Below are 25599 nucleotides of genomic sequence, written 5' to 3' on the forward strand. Positions count from 1 at the left end.
GAAGACCCCTAATTAAATATGTACTGTGTTCTTTGCTTTAAATGATCAAAAGATTGTGTGAATGGGAGAGAATGGATTTGAGCTGCAAATCGACCTCCCGACCGGGAAGGTTGGCGGTATGCCTTCACAGGGATGGGCCGACTCGATGGTAGGACGGAACCGGAAGTCGTAGCTGTAAGACTGCTGAACATATTTGTTGTGATCAAGTGACTGGACAGAGCGTGGTGCCGTGCCGTACAAAGGGGACGCAGCTACGTGAGGATGGCCCCTTACGCTGACAAGCTGGAGTGCTGCTTGTTTGTATTTTGGCAGATTATTGTTTATTATTTGGGACCTTTCTTTTGTTTGGGACTGCAATCTCACAGTCTATCATCCCCAATACCATGGTTGGTAGCGGGGATAACATTTGCAATCAAACGGGAAGGTTGCTTTGTAGTTACATCCATTCATTCCTGCACCGCTCACATCCTGACAGATTGTTAGAAAACAAAAACATGTAAAGCATTTGTTGGAAGTTAAGATACCACATTGTACGGGTAAATACTTGGTATAGTAATTACTTTGCAACTGAATCTGCATTTTGAATATTCATTTGTTCACTTTTAACATTTTCAGAAGAAGAAATGTCTTTTCTTTTGTTTGTCCTGCATCAAAGAGGTTTTCAGAGCTATTTAGTACAAATTACAGAGTTTTGGTGAACAATATTTCAGGAAAAATGTAATTACTATAAAAACAGATTCCGAACCCCTTGCCAAAACCAACACAGATTACAGTAATGAAATGTAATTGTACCACTTGTACTCATCAGAAAATGCAGAATTCCAAAAGTTTACATTATCATTTGACCTTTTATTTTCTTCAGCACTAATGTACTGCATTTAAACAAACACTGTACATAGAACATACACCTTTTATACGAATTACAATAAAATACTAAACTGTTACACATACATAATGAAACACAGTTATTTTTTTCCATTTGTTTTCCTTGGTAAAGTTTAAAAGTTACTTCTATGAAAAGCACAGTTTTGCGTTTTGCGTTTTGCGTTTTGCAGTATCACCTAGATGTCCAAATACAAAAAAAAAAAAAAAAAAAAAAAAAAACACAAAATAGCTTTGACCACAGGACAAGACATTTTTTTTTTGTGCAAGACCGTAAAACTTGCTCAAGGCATTTCTTAAGAGAAAGGTAGGACCAACATTTGTTCTTAATATTTCATTTAGGAAATGAACCTTTTGATGTGAATGTTGTTTGTTTTGATGTTTGTAAATCCTTTACTCGAAGGCAACTGTATGAGAGCTGTGAGACTGTGAATTGCTGAAATAAGACTTGCGGTATGCAGAGGGTTCACACGGCTAAGGCTTGACCTCAGTAAAAAAAGCATCAGCATCTCCTGTAATGCGATATCAACCCTGAAATCCTTCATTGAAAACATGGTTTAAAAAGGCAAAAAAAAAAACAAAACAAACTGACAAGTGAACAGTCAGATGCATGTCAGCCATGCCACAATGATTGTGTTTTTTTATCACTACAGATTAGAATGTTAATTCTCAAAAAGGAAAGAAATCATTAAACAACAAGCATCCCATTCAAGGCTGCAGACAAATTCATATTTAAACTGACATGCACTTCAGATAGTTTTGTGTATTAGAAACAGCTTCCATTGTGCAATGCTAAAACATAGACAACACAGTCACTAAGGCCCTTAACTTGCTGTGTTGAAACCAACAATGTGGCAACTCAATATTTACTGTACAATACACAGTATCCTATAGCTTTAAAAAAAATCTTTTAACACAACATTAAAATTACATACAATTTACATCGTCAGTATTCAGTATGTTAAAGGTTGCCTTTACTGCATTTAAGATAACTCTTTTTGGTTTGGTGCCAACGGGATCTTAAAGAATATGTATCAGGATTCCGAAAAATATAGTGTTACACTTTCCCAGGTGTTAGTAACGTACCTGTAATTGTTCTTCTCATTGTTTCATTGTTACCATAAGTCCTTGTCTGCACTTTGCTGGGTGCCTAGCCAGTGGCTGAATCTCAATGAGGTGAGCAATCCCCACATAATCTCCTAAACCCCTGTGGTCAACAAGCCAGATCACATGACTCACTCTGCACTCCAAGTGCTTCTACTAGGAACACCAACTAATGTATATACAAACTATTCCATGTTAACTTATCATTGCTCATTAAAAAACAACAGTAGAGTTTTTTTCAAGGACATTTATCATAACATAATAATAACGTTAAAATCAATTACCATTGCAAATCCTTGGAATTTGTCAATGTTTATTTTTCTTGATCCAGTTCTACAGTAAATCTCATCTTGCTCTACGTGTTGTTTCCTGCACTGAAATAAAAAAACAACTGACAAATCTAATGACAGGTTCTAACCATGTTTCAAAAATAAATTGTGAGCGAATGCTACCTATGCCTTTGAGAGATCACTGAAATAGAAATGTCATCACTAGTTTTCTCATTAATTGTGAAAGTCATTTACTACATGTTTACTGCTAAACCTGCAAATGAGTATCCTATATTCACAACAGTCAACATACTGTATTAACTACTGTAGGTATTACTGTATCAGCTCTTACATACATGCCATCTGACTGATTGTTTTTCTTTTCAGCTGCTGTCACTGACAATGAGTTGCTTGCATCTCAGTGGATGAATTTCTAATAAATAAAAAAAAAAAACACATTAGCGCTCTACTGGAAAACAATCAGAGGTTCATAATTGACTGGTCTTCTTTAGGCAATAAATCAACAAGATGTTTGTGATAGAAGCACGGTAATGATCCAGCATGATGTGCAAGATAATAATTCTGCAGAATCAGTGAGTTGCTGTTTGTGCTTTACATCGTCCATCAATGGGTTTCTTTGATACTGTAGTAGACATCCACCTGAACCAAGTTTTGTCATTCTGACATCAGATCCCTGTTTTGAATACATTTCTACACTCCAGTTCATCACTTCTGACCCTCTGAAGCTATAGTGTTTCACAGGGAGGGGTAATGAATCTCAGGCAGTGTGAAATGTGGGCTGCCTCCATGTAAAGCGTGGTTTATTCTGCGGGAATGGGGGTGGGGTGGGATGGGGTGGGGTGTTCATGCTCTTACTCACAGGCCAGTTTGCTATCAAAGCTAGAGAGGGCGATAGCAAAGGCCTGAATCGCACACATGGGGTAATTGTAGTCCATTGTGAAAATATCTTCAGCCACCCGACCAAACTGCATCACTATGTAATCAGCTGAAATAATAATAATAAAAACAAGTATTTGAGTATGAAGAAGACTGGCATCAGGTACCGCTAAGCAAAACTTACCACATGGCAATTTCAATGCCTATCGACTTGGACATAATGCTACAGTAAATACAGTACATTAAGATGTTAGTTTAATATATAGTGCAATTCATCTGGTATTAGCAATATTTATTATTGCTTTTAGAATTAATAGAGTATGTTTGTAAGAGTATGGCCAAACTTTGTAAAAATATGGTAAATGCATTATATATGAAAAGAAACACCATCTTAACCAAAAATGTTAAAAAAAATTGCAAATAATATTAACCATTAATTCAAAAGACAAACAAATCAGTTACAAGAAAGATGGAATAAAAATAAATATTATACTACATGAAAAGAAACTATCCTGAACAAATTCCTTTTTTCGACATGTGTAATTGTTCCCTGTGGCTATTCATTAAACAATGTTCCATTGGTAGTTTTTAGGAAAGTAAAGAAAATCACAAATAAGTTGCATAGAGCATCATAGTGCAACTGATTGGTAACCTACGTGCACCACTTCAAGAGAAGTAGGATAAAAGCGGTAGCAGAGACATCATGAATATATGATGACAAGAGCAGGGGCTGGGACAGCAAGCGTCCATACTCACGATCGTTGTCGTGGATGATCTGGAAATTCTTGACTGATGCCTGCGTGACTCTACCGTGGAAGTTCAGGACATAGGACTGGGTGTCATCGTTCCACACCGGGGTTTTATTGTGCAGCTCAATTATGCTCTCCGTGCTTTTGTTCTGCCATCTTGCCAGCAGTGATTCATGCTCCTTAGCCCACATTTTCAAAAATTGAGAAAAACAAACAAGAAGCATTACTTCCAGTAGGTTCATGTTAAATCTGCTGCTGGAAGCTGTGCAGTGCGCCTCATTGACTGGAAATGGTGTCATAACCATGTGTTACCTCCATCTTAATGTTCAGCATGACAGGTCCAATCTCTTCATTTAATACATTGGATTGGGGTTTACCCCTTTTCCTTTGGTCTAATAACTGTTGCTGATCATAACTATAGCCCTTATCATGACGTTATCAGTAACGCACAATATTCTCTACATTACAAAGTCATGAATTATTTCAGCAAGAGAAAATACCAGTAGATGTATTCTTATTGATATTCTTATTTTTCTTATAAGAATAACATTTTAAAATGAATCTAGAAATGACTGGATTGTAGGTGTCTTCAAGGCCCTATTGTGTTTTGTCTATGCAGTTGATCAATTCCTATTCCAATTAATCATATAAAGCAGAATTGCTTATCTGACTTACATTTCGTGGTCTGATTGAAACTCTTTCATGGTCCGTATTCATTCCAGGTATAATGACACTCATTTTACGGGGCCCTTTGAAACCTAAGACGTTTGTTTCCTATGAAAATGAAAAAAGTAAATACATGCTTGTTTCTAATGCACAATATATGTGCATTAGTTATGTAGTTCTGGACACATTCTAATGAATACTGCTCATCACAAGTTAGAACTGCTATTCACAGTTTAACCACCGGGGTTCTCATTGCTTTGTATTTGCATTTGAACTAAAAAAAAAAAGATTCTCTAGTCAGCACTTGGATATCCGTTACACATCAGTTGCTTTTTACCGCCCTTGTATTAAGAATAAAATCAAATCCCATTATGTATATGACAAATGAATGCACTTACCCGTCCATCATGCGATTTCTGGCACCAGTTTTTTATACAAAGCCCATCTCTTCAATGCTACAGTGTACTTGTTTATCTGTTACAGCCTACATTTGTTTTCTCTCATGCCAAATCAGTCTGTTTTTATTGTGCAGTTACACAGCGCTTCCTCCAAGCCCACACAACAAAAATGCATCCAAAACAAAGAGAACGAGACAAGCTGCGCTAATGTAGCAGTTCATCATTAAACAGTTTTAGATACTGTGATGCATTTTTTTTTTTTAAATCTGTGATCTTTAGTTCCTTTTGTGCATTTTCATTTGCAAGTGAACTGCAACATTAACGCCTTATCAAGCACTATATTCTACAATTTTGAATACTGACTTTGGATACTGTTTTAATTCTGGAAACTGTTGTTGTTTTTTTTAATCTTTTGAAAATTGTATTGCCTTTTACATTTTACGCAGTTCTGTGCATGTGCATTTTACATATTGCTACACTACGTATCGGATTTAAAACTGTATTACAGTCCACGTGTCCACGGTCGTCTCTTTTGCAAGTGATATTTTCAGAATCATTCAGTGATGATTTTGAATTAAAATGCTTCTGTTGAAAATATAGTACTGTACCACAAACCAACTACAGTACCTCTAAATGGAAGCCTACTTATTTTAAACCACAGTCCTTTCAGCTATGTATTTTTGACATTGTATCTTTTTGTGTTCCCTGAAAAAACGGACAAGGGTTGGAACAGCCAAAATGAAATAATCAGATATGCATCACACTTGTTTAACTGTCACTGAAGTCAACATTTTATAGGGTCGGATATTTGAGTTCTGACTGTATTCCTAAGAGCTGCACCCAACTGACATGTATTCCTATGCAAAATATACACTTGCTAAAACAATAGCTTGCTTTCAGTTTAAAATACACATTTATTTAAATACATGAGTGGGCAACCTTACAGCATTTCTATTATGAAAGGCATTTCCCAGCAGTACATTCTTAATTTTCTTTCTCAATATCATGTAAAGAAAGCCAAGGGACTGCACCTGCTTCTGCCTTCGGAGATGCATTTACCACTTATTAACTGCAGTAATTGCTGAAAATCCCTTGTTTAGTGTTTAATAATAGTGTATGAAAGGGCACTTACATAGCAGATAGCTGCTAATTCCTGACGCAGCTTGCTTGTCTCCAAGCTACAGGTGGTCTTCAGTGGGTTCACCCCATTGTCATACACAGTAAACTTGGTCCCCATTAAGTTTGATCTGACGAATAAAATAAGCAAATAACAATGTAATTATTATAGGCTGAAAGCATTACCGGAGCAAACTGTGACACAATTTGCTGCTAGAATTACGCAAGCCCCACTTAACAGATGCTATAGATTTAGAAGGTTAAAAAATTAAAAAAAAATGTCAGTTAGCCAGTTAAAACACATTACACAGGCAACTGAAAACTACATTCAAAGGTCAACTTCTAATCGAAATGTCACAACAATGGAGAGAAAAGAAAAGGCCTCCATTCTAAAAGCCCTTCATTTATTCTGGGTTTAATTTGGCATTTCAGCAGTACTTCACAAGAGTGTATATGACAATCAGAAGGTACCAATACACACAATAACAAGTGGGGCTAATTACGTTCTTAAAGAAAGACAGATAGGCATCTACTTAAAGCCCCAGATAAACTGTTAATACTGCTTGTGGCACCGAAAACAGTGTGTTTATAACCAACAGCAATCTGTTTCACCAGGCATGCATGTATTATACTGACCTCAACTTCCCGATGAAGCTCTCTCCACCACGAGACAGATCAGTGGGGTCTATGGAGATAAGGTAATTAGAGGTTTTGCTCTTCTTCCTTTTCCTTCCAGCCAATAGGAACACCTACAGAAACCCAGATCACACCACATTGTAAATGTCAGCCTCAAAGACCGACCTTGTATAATCGAATAATGAGGCAGTTATATCAATCAGATTTCTTCATTTTCAATTTCCTGGCATTTGACTCAAATCATGAACGTCTGCACTGCCAATATTGTTATGAGCTTTTAAATGGGATGTGTGAAATGTACAAATGATGCATGTAATATTCAAGGAGCAAGCTTTCTTATTTTCAATAATGAGAAAAATAAATGTAACCACAAAGGAGCAAAGCAGTAGTTTTAAACATAGTTTTAAAAATATCCTTTTAATTGTAACATAGCTTATAAAGAGTATCAGTGTTAGGGATACTATAAAGACCAGATGTTTGGAATACAGTATCACTCAGCTTGAAGTGTGTATCAAACTTACAGAACACCTTAGAGAACCCTGTTTGGAGCAAACTCATAGGTTTTGCATCGCAGTGTTAAAAAGTTAAACATGTACAGTATTAATGAATTCATGAATGAAAGGCAACTTAGGGATGACAAGCAAATCCAGTACGGTTGATGTAAACAGGGAAGTAGTCCTGTACTTCAGCAATAAGATACATGCCAAGGAATGACTTGCTGTTAGACACAAGGCAAAAAAAGGAACCGTAAACCACTACTGGTCACTAGAGAGACTGAGGACTCAACAGTAAATAACAGATCTAAACAAAAGGAGATATTCAATACGTTTAACAAGGTTGGAGAGTGATATACAGGTCAATGAACGTAACTAATGGAACACAGGTGACTGTGTGTCAAAAGACAAGGGATGCAAGAGATGCTAGAATGCCCCTCAGAGACCAGCATATGTATCCTTGACACCCTGGCATGTATATCAGTCAACACAAGGCCAAGAGGGACCAGCAGTGGAGACAGGTTGAACGCAATGCAGTCTACAGGAGAAATTGGCTAGAAATATGCTTCTGATAGCCAGACCTGTGTTGCTGTAACACAATATCAAGTCAACCATTATCCTTGAAAAGAAAAGCATTCCTGTCGGAATGGGGTAACTTACACAGGACAATGAAGGCAGAAAACCAACATTGTATATGACAGGCCCACAATATGCTGTTTTTTTATGTAATGCAAAGAAGCTTCCAAATTAATTGAACAGAATTCCTTCTAACATTTCTTTTAATTTGATTTTTTTTTTAGGACCCAGTGATCAAATGTTAATTCAATGGTACTATATAAAAGAAAAAAGCACCCGTCCTCTAAAACCTGCCATAATGATTACTTTGGTCAGATTAAACATCAGATAGGGACAGACATTAGTACAGGTCACAATGAAACACACAGGCTGCTTATTACTGACCAGCAGATGCATACGGTTAAGGTCAGGGTGGAAGCGTATCTTTCTGCTCGACTAAGTGCTTTACCTTCTTGCCATCCTCCCTTTCTAGATGGAGGTAGTAAGTAGGGTACATCCCACGGTCCATCCCCTTCTTGTCTCTGGTGATTCTGCACTTGATGGTAACTCCCTGGGTAGCCGGCCTGACAGCAAACTCTTCCAGGTCATCCACTTCCACCTCCACCCCTGGCTCGCTCGCAGGAGGCGTGGACGCAGAGGCCGCTTCCTAGAGGAGAGAGAGAGCCTCAGAGCAAACAAAGTGACCAGACAAAAAAAAAAATAGGAGACCTACAATTAGAATGTTCCAGAGGCTACGATGTATGTATATGTGTTTGGTCATGTGACATGCCTCGTGTTCCTCGTGTAAGCGGCACAGGAGTTGTTAGCACTAATAACGAGGAAAGCAGAATGCAGAAACATGTCCATCAAGACAGACTCCCAGGTTCATGAAATGGAAACTGGAATGCTCTAGTCTCAACCAGGTAATGACATATCAGTACTAGATGCACCTGTTTCCATTCGCACCAGGAGAACCGCATTATTTTGAATGGATTGTGAGCTCTCATTGTGAGGGTGGTGGCAGTTGAGCCATGCAGCTCAGCTTCTTTTAATCTAGATGTGACTTTGAACTTGGTCAGGACCATGTCAGAGATGAGTAATCCCCACTGAAATATTAAAAAATAAAAACTACAGCCATGTTTAAATGTTGCAGCAACAGAAGTGATGCTTACCCAAAATAGAACTGAAGGTTTAATGTTTTCAGGGAATTTGTCTAGACAGAGCGAGCTTGCTGCCCCTATGGCCATGATAAATATGAAGGACTGACGTTATTCCAAGGCATGGATCTGAACCTGCTGAAGGCAATTTCGAGGCACAGATATTTTCAGCACATCAGTTGTGTGCAAGGAGTGTAGAAAATGTAATGTCATAAGGGTAAGGTTTTCTGGTTTTCTGATGTCTTGACAAGAGGTTGATTGGCTTATGCTGTAAACCAAGATATAACATCCAGTGCAAGTCAGTAATGTCAATAAAGTTTTTATTTAATAGTGGTAAAATGATATGTTTAATTAAAGGCGCACAAACAGGACTGGAGAGAAAGCTATGATGGATGTGGATTTGGAGGGAGAAACCAAAACCAATATACTGTAGTTATAAATCATGTACTAATATTCTTTCAGAAGCAGGCCACTGGGATATATTATCACCCAGAATAATTGCGAGAAGACAACTAAATCTGTTCACCTTTGAAATCTCACAATTTATTTCAGTACCAGCAATTGTATGAAGTTATGTGTATCTGTTTTTGCCAATTATGTTACTATGTTATTATGTACCGTGACAGAGGCTGGCCTTTAAACTGTATCTTAACTCATTTTAGATTCATTGCTCTGGAGCTCCAGTCACAATCTACATGAAGACAGTGTAGGCTAGATTCAGAGCTCTCCATGAAGTCCAACACCTTCGAATGCAGCTCTGTCGCCAATTACCCTAACTGAGCCCCAGGACCAGCAAGGTTAATAGTAAGATGATCTCAGAGCCATAAGGAGAGTGAAGGAACTGGGTAACCTAGTGCTTGCAGAGCTTGGACAAGTCAGTTTAAAACCCAAAGGATTAATAAAAAATAATACGTTATATGAATAATAGCGTAAAAACAAATAGATTACAAAGGAATAGAATGCTATCATGATAGTGTTATTTAAACTTGATCTAGTTAAGTTACAAATTACAATAAAGGCCCGTTCATTGTACTACTTGCAGGATAATCAAGTAATTTGATAGAAAAGGTAAATGCCTTGTTTTTTACACAGTAAAATCTATAATAGTCACTTGAACTAACTAGTCGCCTGCTCTCACTAGTCAGTTTATTTATTGTGTTAATAATAGTTGGCGAGGCTCTGTGAGTAACAAAACCACCAGTATTAACCAGCCATGACTAATTCATTTAGATTCCCATCAGCAGTGTGGAGTGGAGCGCAGGCTTCTGCCAAAACACGTGAGGATTTCCAGTAGTCCCTGAAAACTGCTTCCGATTGTGGTGTAGGAAAGCTGGAGGCGGTGTTTACCTTGTTAGATTTTTTGCTGGCTGCGGATCCTGGCCTGGTGTTGCTGTTTAGCTGGGAGGAGCTGGAGCTAACTTCATCCTCCTCCTCTTCTTCTTCCTCATCAAAGTTCATACTGCTGGAAATCCCTTAAAAAAGAAGCAGCAAATTCACTTTAGGAGGCGACGTTTCAATAGAACCACAATACCAGGTGGAATGATTATATATTTGCATACACATGGTATCTGGGATGATAAAAAAAACACAAAACCTGAACCGTGAGATTTTTGCACACAGCAAGTTTCCCCTCTGTGGCAGCTACTATTAAAGGTGTATTTTCAGTTTTAAATGGATCTGCACAGTCAAATGAACATCTGAATGGTAAAAAAATATATATTAGAAAGTTTTTAAAAAGTCTGTATAACTTGCAACTATATATTTATTCTGATGCATAAAACTCCTAAGCCTCTACAATGCATTTTAGGAGTAGTGGGGTAAGTGTCCGTTTAGTTTCAAAATTATAGTTGTTTTTCCTTCATGATAAAAATACTTCTAATAACAAAAAGCTTTGAGAATCTTACAAAGATTATATGAATAGAGACACAGGGCTCTGACTTGAAATAGAGATAATATACACACCCTTTTTCTGCATTGTGACTCGAAGGTCATGCTTGCCCTGCTGTTGGCCACTGGCCGCCATGTCTCCATCCCCATCGTCTGTGGTGGATTGTCCCACGGTGAGAATCTGGATCGGACTTCCCAAGCCCTGGACCTCATCCTGAAAGGCAGCTGGGCCATCGAGTCCTGCCAGACCACAAGACAACCACTTTCACTTTGCCAAGCCACGATCACAGTTCTGAGATAACATTGCTTACTGTAATGCACTGTTTGGATAATAAGATAAGTTACCTGGGAGATGTTTGTGGAGGTAGAATCTCACACTGTTGGAATGACATGCACAACCTATGAAACTGTGCTGCTAACATTAATTAGAAGTAGTTGAATCTTATTATTGATTTTGAAAGGCTGTTTTGGGTAAGAAGCCCCTTTATCAATTAGGCTGCAGATGTACATCATAGCATCTTGAACAGTGCATTGTCCATAAGCTGCCATTGTAAACACATTAGCTTTGTTGGTTGATGTATTTTTTGGTTGCTATCGGCTGAAATGAACAGCGAGAAGCCAGAAATCATGACTGGTGTGGTCCTACTGTCACTGAAAGGAATTATGTGGCATTTGTAGGGTCTATGTGGCAAAGTATTGGGGAGGGTGAGAGAAGATGCAGACGTTAACCCGAAGCAATAGAGAGAGCGGACAGCCAAGCAGGAAATTCTTTGTGAATATAGCCTTGTATTTCATGCTATGTATATTACACGATAGTTTGTGTTATGAGGGCCAGTTGGCCATCTCAGAAACAATTCATATTCTAAACACAATAAATAATAAAACAGGTTAAAAATAATAACAACAGGTGTGTGGCTTTCTTTTCTTCTACTTTTTTTTCTGCCACATGCTTATTTTTAGATAATTAAATATTGATCACGTTAGCCTGCATTTTCAGTGCTGTCATAATTATGTTGGTTTTTGTTTGTTTAAATGTCAATTCAAACTGGAAATCTGTCAAATTGCTAACGGTAACTATAGACACACGGCACCCTTGGTGTTTCTTTTAGAAAAGGGTGGCACATACAATTAAGTCACATGGCTCTGCAGTACTCCTTTCTTCTACAGCAATGTAATTTCATAAAGCCCTGTCATAAAGCCCTGTTATAACCTGTTTTGGTGGATTTAAAATAGGTATAGAGAGAAATAGGCTAGAGTAGGATGTAATGAATTGCCATCTCAGCACATTAAATTGAATGGAAAGGCAAGGGCTGGACATGAACCATAAACCGTACAGTTCAAAGACGAACATCTTACCATGCAACTAACGATAAAGCTCTGTAGTCAAGAAGCAAGAAATGGTCTTATGCTGATGTCAGTGTTATTAACTCATCAGCCGCTAGGAGGAGACTCATTACATGTGTTACTCTTTGGGTGGTTGAAATTACTCCATTTATGTGATACTTCACTCTAAAAAGCTCTAAATACCATAGGCTCTGTGCCACTCCAGACTGGCATTAGCGAGCATGCAGCTAACCTTTGTGTTTTCCCTTTTTCTCCTTTTTGGCGCTGCTAGTTTGGGAGGCCGTGGCGGCTGCCTTTGCTTTTTTAGTTGACTTTGTGGCCTGCGCATCAGTTACCACCTTTACATCCTCCTGTTCGGCCTCCTGTACTGCTCAGGACAGGACAAGGGCAAGGAGACAGAGGGGTGCAGACACAGAACACACCAGAGACACAAAGAGAGAGAAGAAAACAAGAAGATAAGAAATCCAAAGGGCAGAAAAGAAAAGCAACAACAACAACAAAAATGCTTAATACAGAAAGGGGTGCAGAGTAAAGATGAATTATTCCTTTATTTTTCTATTTGGATTAAAATACTTGTTTGTTCTCTGTATGGCACTCTACTACAGGGGTTCCCAAACTTCTCTTTACTCTGAGGCTCATCTGTTCTGCTGCATTAAGCACTGTGGCCCACCTTAAGCACCTCTTAAAAAAAAATAGCAAATTAAAACTTTTAGCTTTCAGTTATTATATATATACACACACACACACACACACACACACACACACACACACACACAGACACACACACACACACACACACACACACACACACACACTTAGAATGTCGTTGCTCCCACGGCCCACTCAGGACTGTGTCACGACCGTTAGTTTGGGAACCCCTGCTCTACTAGATGTCAGTGGGGGTAGATAATGAAATTCATTCACTTTTACAAAGCCAATACATGTTCCAAGTGAAGAGAAATTCCGTGAGTTAGCAAGGGAAGAAATGTCTGAAGCAGTTGACACAGTAAAAAATAATAAAGGTGACCGTTTGTTTGACAGATGAAAGCAGAATAGTTCAAAGAGCAGAAGGATAGAGTATATAAGACAGAAAGCAGGGATATCTTTACTGATATGGTAGCTAGACTGAAATAATAGCTGCAAATTTACATTTGTCCCAATGGATTTACTGTTAAACCTGTGGTGTTCAACTTGAATTTATTATACATCTGTGGTCATCTTCATGCTCATACTGTAACTAAAAAAAGATTTTAAAAAAAAAAAGCAAAAAGTAAAAATAATGAAACAGTTATTAAGCCGTTACTCATATTACAGCATATGAAATCTGTTGAATTTGCCACAAGTATTTTAAGCATTACTGATATATTTATATATTTATAAATATGTAAAGATATGGTAAACACTCCTTTAAAAGCATGTTTAATTAGGAATAAAGGGTTATGTCAACCTCACAGAAGAAAAAATCCAAAGAAATCCAAACAGACACTCTGTATTTTTCAAAGGCATCTTCATCAGCTGTCCTACATCTGTTAAGCGAGTGTGTCAGAAGATGTGAATGAAAGGAAAAGATTTTCAGATACACATGAAAGCCATCTGCAGCAGATACTGGATTCAAGATTAAAGCCTGGGGAAGGGTTACAATACATACAAACTATTGGCAATATTCACGGCAATTTAAAAGAAAGGAAAAAAAAAAATGCATATCTGAATTATCATGGCCTAGATATTTTGCAGTTAAGCCAGTAACCCAGAATTGTTTTTAACGTCAGTTTTAATTAGATGAAGGCTGCATCCAGGTTGCTTGGAATTTCATTCCATTTCCTTTACTCTTGTTCAACTTCACTGGCTTCTGATTTGCCACTAAATTGAGTTTAAGGTTGTATTATTTCGTTCTTTTTTATTGTATCACGAGTTTTGCATCCAATCAACTTGAAAAGAGAACCACATTGTACCAGTCTCAACAAAAGAATATAGAAACTATTGGTTCCTTGCACTAGCCTCTTACATTTATTGTAATATAGGCTTTTGAACAATTTTCCCTTACCCATCTGTAATTGCGGCACACAATTTCTGTCTTTATTGAGACTCACATGTAGTGTTGCCTTTGAATTGCCAGCACTGATTGCTTTTATTGTAAAGCACTTTAAGATGCTTTCATATAGAGCACCATATTCATGATTGTGTATTGTCTATTGACTTCCACTAGCCCTCATTATGGTTAACTGCCAACACAACGCATATGATTTTTATGAATAAGGGGCCCTATTTTAGTGATCTAAACAGCCATATGCCCATTGAGCCCAATGATACTCACCAAACAATAAAAATACAGTGGAAGGACAGCAGTATTATGCCACTATTTTGATTATTAAAATAGGGGTGGGGGTGGGGGGCTGGGTCACCCAATAAAGGAATACTATGCCGAGTGCAGGGGGAGTAGTAGAATCGTGGTTTGTATTCGCAGTCACAAGGAGTTGCCAATCTTGACTGAGGACCCCAAAGAAAGTGTATCTACACCACTATGGGTTCCAGAGAAATATCGACTTGGGTTTGTTCACCTCATCACACTTCCGCAACCCTTTCTGATCAGATGCCCAGCAACGTCAGGCAAAGACTAGCCAGGCTGGGCTTATTTGAAATTGGGTTTTCAAATTGGGGAGAACAAGTGTATTAAATGCTCAATAATCTTGTCATAAAAAGAAAAGGAAATTGGAATAGGATGATATAAATATTAGGTTACATCTGCATTTCTAAAATGGGTCAGCATGTCTTATAATACAGATCTTTCAAATTAAGGAAAGGTGGTGATGTACTGCACCTGTGAACATCACCAGACTCAGCTGCTTAACATTTTGCCTTTATGTTTTCCTTTTGGGTCCAGTAGCAGCATTATAGGCTATACCTGAAAGTAATGTAGTGCAAACACTAAAGATGATATTTTTACACACTGCAATACCTCCCCTGAGTCCTGTTTTATTGGAATGCCATATTCACAAATTAAGCTTTTTCTTTATAGCTTTTGCACTCTATTTTTCTAACACTTTAATTGTTCTTTCATTATATTATTTGTCCTCAATGGCATGATTATGCATTGATTGTAAAGTCAGGCGCACTGAATAAGGTTACAGTGGGTCAATCTAATCTCCAGCACCCATGGCTTTGAGCAAGATTGCCCACTACAAATAATTACATTCAAGTTATGCACAGGGTTGTTTTAAACATACATATAAATAGAAACAGTAATTTGTTGTTTCCATCCTAATATTTTAACTTCTCCATTATTAACGACCATGAACTACTGTTGAGAAAAGCAATATAGTGTTGTTTTGTAAGACATTTTAAAGCCACTGTTCAGATGAAGCATGGCATAATTGAATTCTAGATAACAATCTGAGGACATCAGAGCAAAATAGAGTAAGGTACTGGAGGTCGCAGAACTACAGTTCTTGGAAAGCAATGATGTGTGAGCAGCAAGCTCCCCATGTACATCAAAGGTATATGGTGGTGCAGAGGAAGAATGACTTTGTATGTATGGCTATAATTAAAATCCTTCAGCAGCATGGATAAGACACTGAATCACCCTTAGACTAAAAAATGAACTTTTCTCCGGTTACATTTTAGAACTGAAATTACTGTGACCTAGTGTGGTCTGAAACTCATGCGTACTGTATGTACAATTACACCCACATGCCGGGCTACTCCTTTGCGTTTATCGTGTTACATAACACTTCCACTGAAAAGATCTCTAAAAGGTGGTGCATGACTGGGTGCAAGCGGGATGCAGACCTACCATGATAGATGGTGCTGCTGTTGCTGGTGAGATAAGATTCGACAAGAGGGGCTTGCTCCTCGGACTGCTTCATTCTGCGTGTTCGTGAGCGGCTATCCACATTGGACTGAACCATCATGGGCTCCTGCCGCTTCTTCTTCTGCTTTTGCTCTAGCAGCGCACGCTGAAAAATACAAGTCATTGTTATTACTGTACCTCTACAGTCCTTCCATTTCAGGCTTGTAATGCAGAGCAATGGTTTCCTCTAAACAGAGGTACAGGCCATGTGCCTTGTGTCTCTAAGGATTGAGCTATGATAAATATTGAGTATCCAAGAATCATTCCCTCAACTAGGCTGGTTTTATTCATACACCCGAGAGCTCTCGACATTTGCTTATCCCTGAAACAATAACTCTATTCCAGTTTCCCTGGGAACAATTATAATAGAGTACAATGCACACATGGAGTCTTCAAGGACAGTTTTCAGAGTTAAACAGGCCAATACAGTTCTTTGCAGCATTATACAGTTTATCATCTACCCCTGAAAGACATTTTACATCCATAAGAAACTCAAGAGATATAGAAGTTAAACCTCACCTCAGAGGAGGAAACTTTAGGTAGATTGGATTTTTTAAATACAGATTAGTGTATTGTAACCAGAAAGGTGTTTTACCTATTTTTTTTTTGTTTGTTTTTTTTTTGTTTTATTTGTGAGATGAATTACATTGGATTAATGAACTACCTTGGTAAACCACTATGTAATGCACAACCTTGGTTGCAAGTGGGTCATGAAGGATCAAGCCTGCAGACAGAGCTACAGTGCACCTCAGAATCCTTCAACACTGGACAAGACACTTCTGCAGCCCTGTCACAAGAAGCCTTAAGGCACAGGACATGTAAGTGCAGAAAACAATGTGCATCAGAAAAGTTAAAATTGCTTTTCAAGATTTCATTGAATCGCTTCACCTTTGAATGACCTGAATATGCTTCACACACTTAGAATCAAATTATCAAGGCAGGTAAAACCCAGTGACTGGTCCCTTTATTATAGCCGTGGTAGAATGTGATCTTAACATTTTGTTGTCAAGATTTATAAAAAATAAAAATAAAACATTATTTTTGTGGTTGCAGGTACCATGGTTCAGTCTCTGTATTGACTGAAATAAAGAGAGCAAACTGTCCAGCAAATTATCTCTTAAGTAAAGCCCTATGTAACTAGATGGTTAGTTGCATATGGAAGCAATCCAGTCTTTGAGTTTGATTTAACTGAACAATTGTTTTTGTTTTCCGTTTCTTTCATGCAATCCTGCCTTACACGATAAATTAATAAAGGCATTCCGCAACTGCAAATGACATCTGACATTTCTACAAAAGGATTTAAATGTAAGTTAATTATCTTTTGGTTGACTTTTAATATGCCTGACAAGTGCTGAAACAAGAACAAATAAACTGCAAGCTATTATGAGCATGTGTGGGAATAGAAACAAAACTAAACCGATGGTTTTACACCATCTTGGACCATATAAAATTAGATTAGGTAGATTATGGTTGGTGCTAATCTGATCCAATGAAACCAGCAGGTTAAATCCAAAATTTCACAGAAAAAGAACAAAATATTTTAAAAACAAAATGACGAAACCACTTTGTCAATAGAGGGATTCATTTGAATGTTTGTAATATGGGTTTATTTAGCAGGCCTTATTAATAGTGTAATCCTCATCTAGCAGTTAAAATATATAAAACAGAGTGAAAGATGCAATCTGCATGTGAAATACTGTTTTTCCTAAATTTGTTCTTTCAAAGCTCATTAAATAAAAATTATTCATCCACATCACTGTGCAGATTTCTTCCCATTTTGCAGGGAGATTTGTTCAGTTTATTATTGTGCACTATGGAAGGTTGAGAACATGTCTCAGTGTCAAATGACTAACAGCATGACAAAACACAGGGAAAAGCATTGTCATTGATGGCATTAACTACATAATACATACAGTATACACAACAGATGTATTTAACTGCATTGTTAATCACAAGATGTAGTTCTACTGAATAGTTTTATATAAAATGTCAATGGGAACTCGTTTCTCTGCTGCTTTTAATGGTTACACTGTAGAAAACTAGCTTTATGACTGGACAACCAGCGATTTTCTGAATATCGCTGCACTAGTCAGTTCATAGGGTTACTCGGCACCATTATCTATACTAGGGATACACTAAACAGCTGCAAACCAAAGTAGTCTCCTTTTTGTATTTGTACCACTGGAAACCATAGAGACTTGTGAAAATGTTCTTTTAGTTATGTGCTTTATAATGAAGTCAGGATGTATCCGAGACAAACGTCCTTCAGTTATTCAAATTTGAATTGGTGGTACATTTCATTCCAAAGAAACTCATGCAGCTGCATGCAAAATGTGTTACATAACAGTCCAGATGTTCAGTCTCTGAATAAAGGAAGTCTTTGCTCTACCCTACTAGTCATGTTACATCCAGACTGGACAGGTCTCGCAACTGTTTGCACTCAATTGATAACAAGCCAAGAGCTCAGCATCTTCCAGAAAAAAAATAAATAAATAAAAATAAATCTCAAAAGGAACATTGCAACAAGACATCACCTTCATTCCTGGTTACAGAAGCTCTTAACAGAACAGTGTTTACACCAAACTTGATGCTACAGCAGATTTGGAACAAGCAGTGGGTTCATTCTCATGCAGTAAGTTCACTCTCTACCACCCACTCAACCAGCAAGGTATAATTTATGATAGTCAATTTACATTGTATATATATAGATTTGATTTTGCAGGACCATATTTGAGTAATAAACTGTAGGGTTGAAAATGCGACAGCGAGGTCTTTGGAACCTTGGAGATAACTTCTAACTCATCATGTACTAAAATGTAACAAATCTCAGCATTGGAGATAATACAATATTTGTAAAGGGCAGCACTGGTCAAACTATTTCATTCTGGCAAGACTTCACAAACCAACAGTGTCAAGTAAAATATCTGTGCAAATTGAGAATAAATTGTCCTTGACAAAAAAAAAAAAAAAAAAAATTCCCAGACAGCAATTTCTTCACATTTCTGACTAGTGGGTCGATATTAATTGCAGTAACTCCACTGAAGCCAACAATAGGTTTTTAGACTTCAATCACTTAACTTCACATAGACTTAGATATTTCATTGCTTTGGTTTCTGCATTTAAAGTGTAGCTTATCATGGATTTTTTTTTTCTCTCCCAATAAATGTCTGATGAATACATAAAGTATATTTTATTACTTCTAGTGAAATGGAGTTACCAAAAATGAACATATTGTAATTATAATTTTTATTGCTGAATTGATTAATGGGCTGTATTTCTTTTTTAAGTGCAGTTTTTGTGGTTTGACAGATTCCAACTCCCAGTTTTTGGAAATAAAAACAAGCTGTCTCAAAAAGAGACAGTCATGGCTTGACTTCCTAGGGAGTTTATCTAGTACTTCATTCTGACTCAGTCACAATTACTGTACACCTGTGTGGTCCACTGCTTCTCTCAAAGTACTTCACAGCCAGTCTAAAATCAATTAGTAAAAAGTAGATTTGCCTCGCTACCAATGGAAAAAGTGATTTAGAGGATTGAGGGAAAACACTGTTTCATACATCAATCACAGGATCTCCAGTAATATGAAGGTAAAAGTTGGGTCAGAAAAACAAAACAATGTTTTTTTTTTTAAATTGTGTGTGCATGCATCACAAGCAAGCGGGTCCTTTCCCTGGATCTCAATCGTTTCAAGAGGATGTCATGTGTAACAGGCAGGCGATGGGTGGGCTTGTCTGCATTCGTGGTTATAGAGCTTTTAACCTCATATTATCTCATTGACAGGGGCAGGACAGTTTTGGATGGCTGTTGGAATGGCAGTAAAGCTCACAGTAGCTCACAAACCACAGCATATGTTTCCTCCACCCTACCTGTCTGTCAAGCTTCTGCTGTCGAAGATTACTGCCCTCATCGTCAAGAACGCTGCAGAGAAAAACAGAAGGGCACTTTTTAAAAGACTTTCAAATGAAGAAACTTCTGATGCAACTTTCCTGTATTACATTTTCAATATTTAATAATGTTAAATATTTAAGATAAATGAACTAATCTGTGTGTGAATGTGATGCCAGACTGAAATGATGCGGTCAATAAGGGTTATTACTGTAATGACCCTTGACATTGTGCACATGAGCTGGATCATGGAAACAACTTGTATAGATTTGTGTTTGTTTGTGACAGACAGCAGTTTTATTGTTTAATTCTTCCACCTCCCAGTGCAACTGCTGCCTACTGAGCTCAGGTGCACCCACACTGACCCTCTGTGCCACTGGATCTCCAGTTACTCCAAGCAGAACCAGGGTCAGTGTAACAATCACATTTTTGATTCACTGTATAAAGCCTTCAGCAAACAGAACAACTTGTATCTAATGTTAATAAATTATTTTTTTTATTATTTGAAATAACTGTAGGGCATGAGATTTTTCTACAGTATGTTATTAACTATAAATCAAGCTCGGGCCACAACCACGATTCATTTTATATGATGAATGAAGCGCTCATGAAATGAGAAATACAAGGAGCACTGGAGAGTGGCCCTCTATTTATCAAGTGTTAAGGTACAGTGCTGTTGGGCACCATGCCAGACCTTTCCTGACTGCGCCACTTCAGTGATTTCAATGAGACAAGGCTCTCTGTGCCAATCATTGTTTATTCACAATTTAAGTTTTGCAGGGAGTGTGATGTAGATTTTTAATGTATTTATTGGGTCATTCAGAGTTAGTGTGATCCCGGGCTAAATGAGTTGAGTGAAAATGGGGGCTTCACACACATATTCTCCATTTTAAGGATAACACAGGACATGTATAGCTAAGAAACAAACAATTTGGCTAGGGCCTTCAGCAGGGTAAGTCCCTACACTGAGGAAACCATCTGAAATGTTTCTCAGATTTGACCTTACATTTTTTTTTTTTTTAAAGGATTCTGTTTTTAAAGTTATAGATGGTTGTCTGTATCAAAATCATTATACCGTCTTTTTTCTGTGTTCCCTACATTACATTTAAATTAAGTGTAATCATTTTAATTACCATTTTTATGAGATGATTAAGTGCTTGGCTACAAGCATCCTTTAATTGTGAAATTGTATTTCTATGTTTGATGGTCTGTGCAACAGCAAAGAACCGTAACTGGCTTTCGCTGCCATTGGCAGTTAGAAATTGAAATGGACTCATTAATCTCCTGCCCCTGATGACCTGCAGATGTGTAAACTCAAGTAAATATAATAAATGGGCTTCAAAGTCATTATTGCCTAGCAAAACCAGTAGAAATGATGCTCCACTTGAATCACAACCAGGTCAAAGGTAACAGTCTCTTTAAATGCCCTGTCCATTGTAATGCCCCGTCCATTGTAAGTTATTAACATATCAAGCTTGAGGAAGATGAGATCAATAGCATTGAAAAATGCCATGTTATATTGGTATATTCCTTCCTCAAGACAGCTCCAAACACATTCACAAGACCTGAAATCTTTTGATACATATACAGTTAATACAGTAATTACTCCTGATGGAAAACCACAGTGAGAAGCTGTATTAAAATCTGCCACTATTTGCTGTGGATAATTAAAATACACTGGCAGACAGTGGCGTAGCCAAAGGAGGGGTTTAGGGGTTTGAATTATTCAACTACGTGGGACAATAAAAAATAGCAGCCATGTGGAAAATTCTCGATCCATCACCCCCACAACCCCCCCAAAACATAATCCAGGCGACTCACCACCAGCACCGCCCCCCACCCCACCCAACCCCCGGAATGATATCCTTGCTGTTATTGACCATCAGCATAAAAATCTCCATCCCCATCAATAGAAATCAGTGGTAGGAATCAGCCAGCTTCAACTCATTCAACACATCTTGCTGTCAAAAGGACTGACCTGTTTTACATTACTGCTTGTATATATACATAGGTGTGACAGGCTGGCGAGTGGAGACAGACTGCAGTTCAAAAAAATAATACTTTTATTCACAAATAAACACAAAATAAAAGGGCACCAAGGAAAGGTATTTATACACAAATAACAAAACACAAAGCAAAACTTACAAAAATAAAGGTTTCCAGGCTGGAAGATGCCTTCACTGGATCAGAAAATATAAAAAAACAAATCAGCAAACTGAAAAACAGCAAGCAAAACTGTTAGCTAGCTTCGTTAGCTTGCTTCGTTAGCTTGCTTCGTTAGCTTGCTTCCTCAGCTCCATCCTCTCCCTAATGGAAAGCTGATTCCTCCTTGCCTTTTTTATTTGTCAGATGGCTGGGTGCTGATTGATTGTTAATTACTCCAATCAACCCCAGCCACCTGAACACAATAAACCCAGTCAGATAGGGGAATTTAACCCTCCCCTTCTGGCTCCCTTGTACATGGCTCTTCCCCTCTGGTCTGTGGCAGCAGTGGCTCCTCCCCTCTGGGTTCTGGCAGCAGCAGCTCCTCCCCTCTGGGTTCTGGCAGCGCCGGCTGCTCCCCTCTGGGTTCTGGCAGCAGCGGCTCCTCCCCTCTGGGCTCTGGCAGCGGCGGCTCCTCCCCTCTGGGCTCTGGCAGTGGCGGCTCCTCCCCTCTGGGTTCTGGCAGTGGCGGCTCCTCCCTCTCTGGCTCTTGGCACGGCAGCTCCTCCCCTCTCTGGCTCTCGAGATGGCAGCTCCATTTCACCCCATCCCTGCCAATCTATACAAGGCAGAGCTCTGCTCTGCCACAATAGGGTTGAAGGTTGCGAGGCATCGGTATTGCTACATCAGATCCTGATAGTGTATTTCTTAGCTGGCAAGCGTCATTAGCTGCTAATGCAAGTTTGCTGGGGGGAGATTTACAAAACCGACAGACACCAGCAGAGAATTAACACCTTAGAACAAGGACAAACATGCCAGTGCCAAAAAGCAAAACAAACGTCATGCAAGAGGAAATAGGAACTGCAGTTTCCACTGCCTTTTCCAGGTGGCAACATGCAGTTGTTTTGTATGAAAACTGTTTTCCCACTCAGTGCTTAACAAATATACTGTACCGGTAATATAACAAATTCCCTCTAGATATTTTGTTCTAACTATCATTAGCTACAGTAGTTATATTTGAAGCATATATTTTTTGTTTCTGTAAAGCATCTCTGCAGTTGAAAAACATAGCTGAGCAAAGCACTGATCATCTCATGTGGACCCTGAATACCAGTTTTCTTATGAATAGCAGGACTTTTGATGCAAACCCACAGTGAAATGGGTGGCGTGCAGGCTTGGTAACTTATAGCAACCATAAGCCAATGAGAAGACCTGCAGCAGTGCTGCCATGGCAATCCCAGTTCTCCATGACAGCAGCAGCAGCACTACATCAGAAACATATACTGACACACCACTTTGTTTTTTATAGAAAAAAGGAAATTATTAAAGATTATTTACAGCAAATGGGTATATAGCAGATGGGTATATAGGGTTTAAAATGAGGTATAACTGCAATGTACAAGAATATATATCAGTGGTTGGAAATTGTGGCCTGTGATTGGTTAAAACCTCAGGAGCAAAAATAGACTGAACTTGTGTCCTAACATCCTCCGGGCAATAGTCTCCATCTGTCATGTGATTGGTTCACATCACTGTCAGTCCCGCCCCTTTTCAAAGGAATGCCTTTTCATCTTCACTCTTCACAACAGAAAATGGCGAAATGTGAAAAACCAGCTCAATAGGGATTAAGTGACTTAGTGAAAATGAATTACAAAACATACTACAAAACAAAGATGCTCCAAACACTAAAATGATGATTAAAATGTCACTGTCACTTTTTTTCTGACTTTCTGAAATTCAAACAGGTTCAATTTGATGAAAACAAACATGATGGGCTGGATATAAACTACATTATTCAACGGTCGGCAAAGCATCCAGAGATGGAGAAACACTTTTCTAACTATGCGGTATGAACTTCAAAAACATTTTCTGTTATTTATTTCTGATTTATTTACCTATGTTGTATCAGCTGTATTTAAAAAAAATACATAAGTCATATTTACTATCCAACCTTGCCTCTCTTATTTTCTTGAGTGAGTTATATATTAAATATGTATTGCAGACTCAGCCATAGTGGAAAAGGAAATGCCCCTTGGGAAAACTATTGTTACCCCCAGAATGCAATGACCTCAGCCTGAGGCTTCAGTCATTATAGCCCCAATAATGTAACAATAGTTTTCCCTCGGGTCAATAATTATCAAATATAGCCCTCCTCTCTAATCCATATTTACTATATATATATATATATATATATATATATATATATATATATATATATACACACACACACACACACACACACACACACACACAGCTGGCTCTTTGAGCTATATATATATATATATATATATATATATATATATATATATATATATATATATATATATAATCAACCCGTCCAGCAAATCAAGCCCCCGCACAACTTCCCACATGACACAAACCTTCTCTCCTGTGTGTGTGGATGGGCCCAGACCCAATGAGAAACTATCAGAATTTATGGTTGCTAATGAATAAAAAAAATACATTAAAAAAAATAAATAAATAAAGATCTCATTGTTAATCCTCTAAAACACACACACACACACGCGCACACACACACACACGCACACACGCACACACACTCACCCATATATAACTAAAGGATGTCTATACAAAGACACAGATGTCTCTTTAAATAAAGATTTATAAGACTAATATGAGACACCATTTATGAAATTATCTTATGTAAAATAGTACATTGTTGATTATGTATTACTTTACATTACATGGATATAAGGCAACTTCAAGTCAGATAATGCAAGGCAGTTTTGGGATGCTTTTTTTCAATGAGACACACACACTAGCCGTTGCACCATTCCCTTTCACATGCTCAGAAAGCATTTCACCTTATTTCTGGATTCTGCGGCTGTGAAATCTGGAGTTGTAATTTTGAACATTTAATAAAGCAGATCAACAGCTACATGCAAATGTAAATTATGGCAAACACAATTTATCAGTTCCATACTACATGCTAAAAATGACTGCACTCTAAAGGCAAACTGCCCTTCCCACAACATAATACTCCTTGCAACATGCCAGCGATCAGCTGTCCAGTGACATAGAAACTAAAGGAAACTCTCCCTTCATTTGAAAACACAATGCTGGCAAACATACCTGTAAGGGATCCAGTCAGAGTAATGCTTAGAGCTCATTTCTCACATCAGCCACTGCCTGAGATTCAGTGTGACGGCCTGCAGCAACAGACGATGATCTCTTTGACAGACCCCATGCAGAAATCCACCACAGCCCGACCATCATCTAATTCAACAGCGGCGCTCGAATAACAACTGTCCAATTCAGTGCTGGCTATGAAAGGCACACTGTTAACAGGAGTCGTTGAAACACACCTAGTCCAGACAGAATTCTCCTCAATTATACATAGAGAAAACACATTTTCCCTCTCAGCAGCTCTAACTGTCTCATTCTCTCTCCCTCTCCCTCACTGAGAGTAGCTTCGGCAGAGCTCAAGAACAACCACAGTGAGTGACAAACAGGTAGCAGAAGGCTACTTTTGTCAACAGCCTTTGATGTGAGTGAGCCTTTTAAAATTTTATTTCAAGATGCATGCAGTCGGGACAGGCACAAACTGTTC

General features: G+C 38.2%; 1 protein-coding gene across 4 annotated transcripts in view; it reads right to left on the reverse strand.

The window, feature by feature from the left end:
- Positions 1-705: 705 nt before the first annotated feature.
- The window catches only part of LOC121294389 (tubby protein-like), a 59625-nt gene continuing 34731 nt past the window's right edge, over positions 706-25599 (reverse strand). Inside the window, exons 1-12 of one of the 4 annotated variants that reach the window (XM_041218020.1) lie at positions 25122-25445; positions 19868-19919; positions 15945-16107; positions 12387-12521; positions 10886-11050; positions 10271-10395; positions 8236-8433; positions 6718-6830; positions 6098-6212; positions 4577-4675; positions 3909-4080; positions 707-3261 (exon numbers count right to left, since the gene is read on the reverse strand). In XM_041218020.1, coding sequence (XP_041073954.1) covers positions 3128-3261; positions 3909-4080; positions 4577-4675; positions 6098-6212; positions 6718-6830; positions 8236-8433; positions 10271-10395; positions 10886-11050; positions 12387-12521; positions 15945-16107; positions 19868-19919; positions 25122-25159 — 1509 coding nt within the window. In that variant the 5' untranslated portion in view covers positions 25160-25445 and the 3' untranslated portion in view covers positions 707-3127. Of the gene's footprint in view, positions 3262-3908; positions 4081-4576; positions 4676-6097; positions 6213-6717; positions 6831-8235; positions 8434-10270; positions 10396-10885; positions 11051-12386; positions 12522-15944; positions 16108-19867; positions 19920-25121; positions 25447-25599 lie in introns of those variants that run through there. The other 3 variants (XM_041218022.1, XM_041218019.1, XM_041218021.1) reach the window with 3 other exon arrangements.

This window comes from Polyodon spathula, chromosome 19, assembly GCF_017654505.1.
Source record: "Polyodon spathula isolate WHYD16114869_AA chromosome 19, ASM1765450v1, whole genome shotgun sequence".
Lineage (NCBI taxonomy): Eukaryota > Metazoa > Chordata > Actinopteri > Acipenseriformes > Polyodontidae > Polyodon > Polyodon spathula.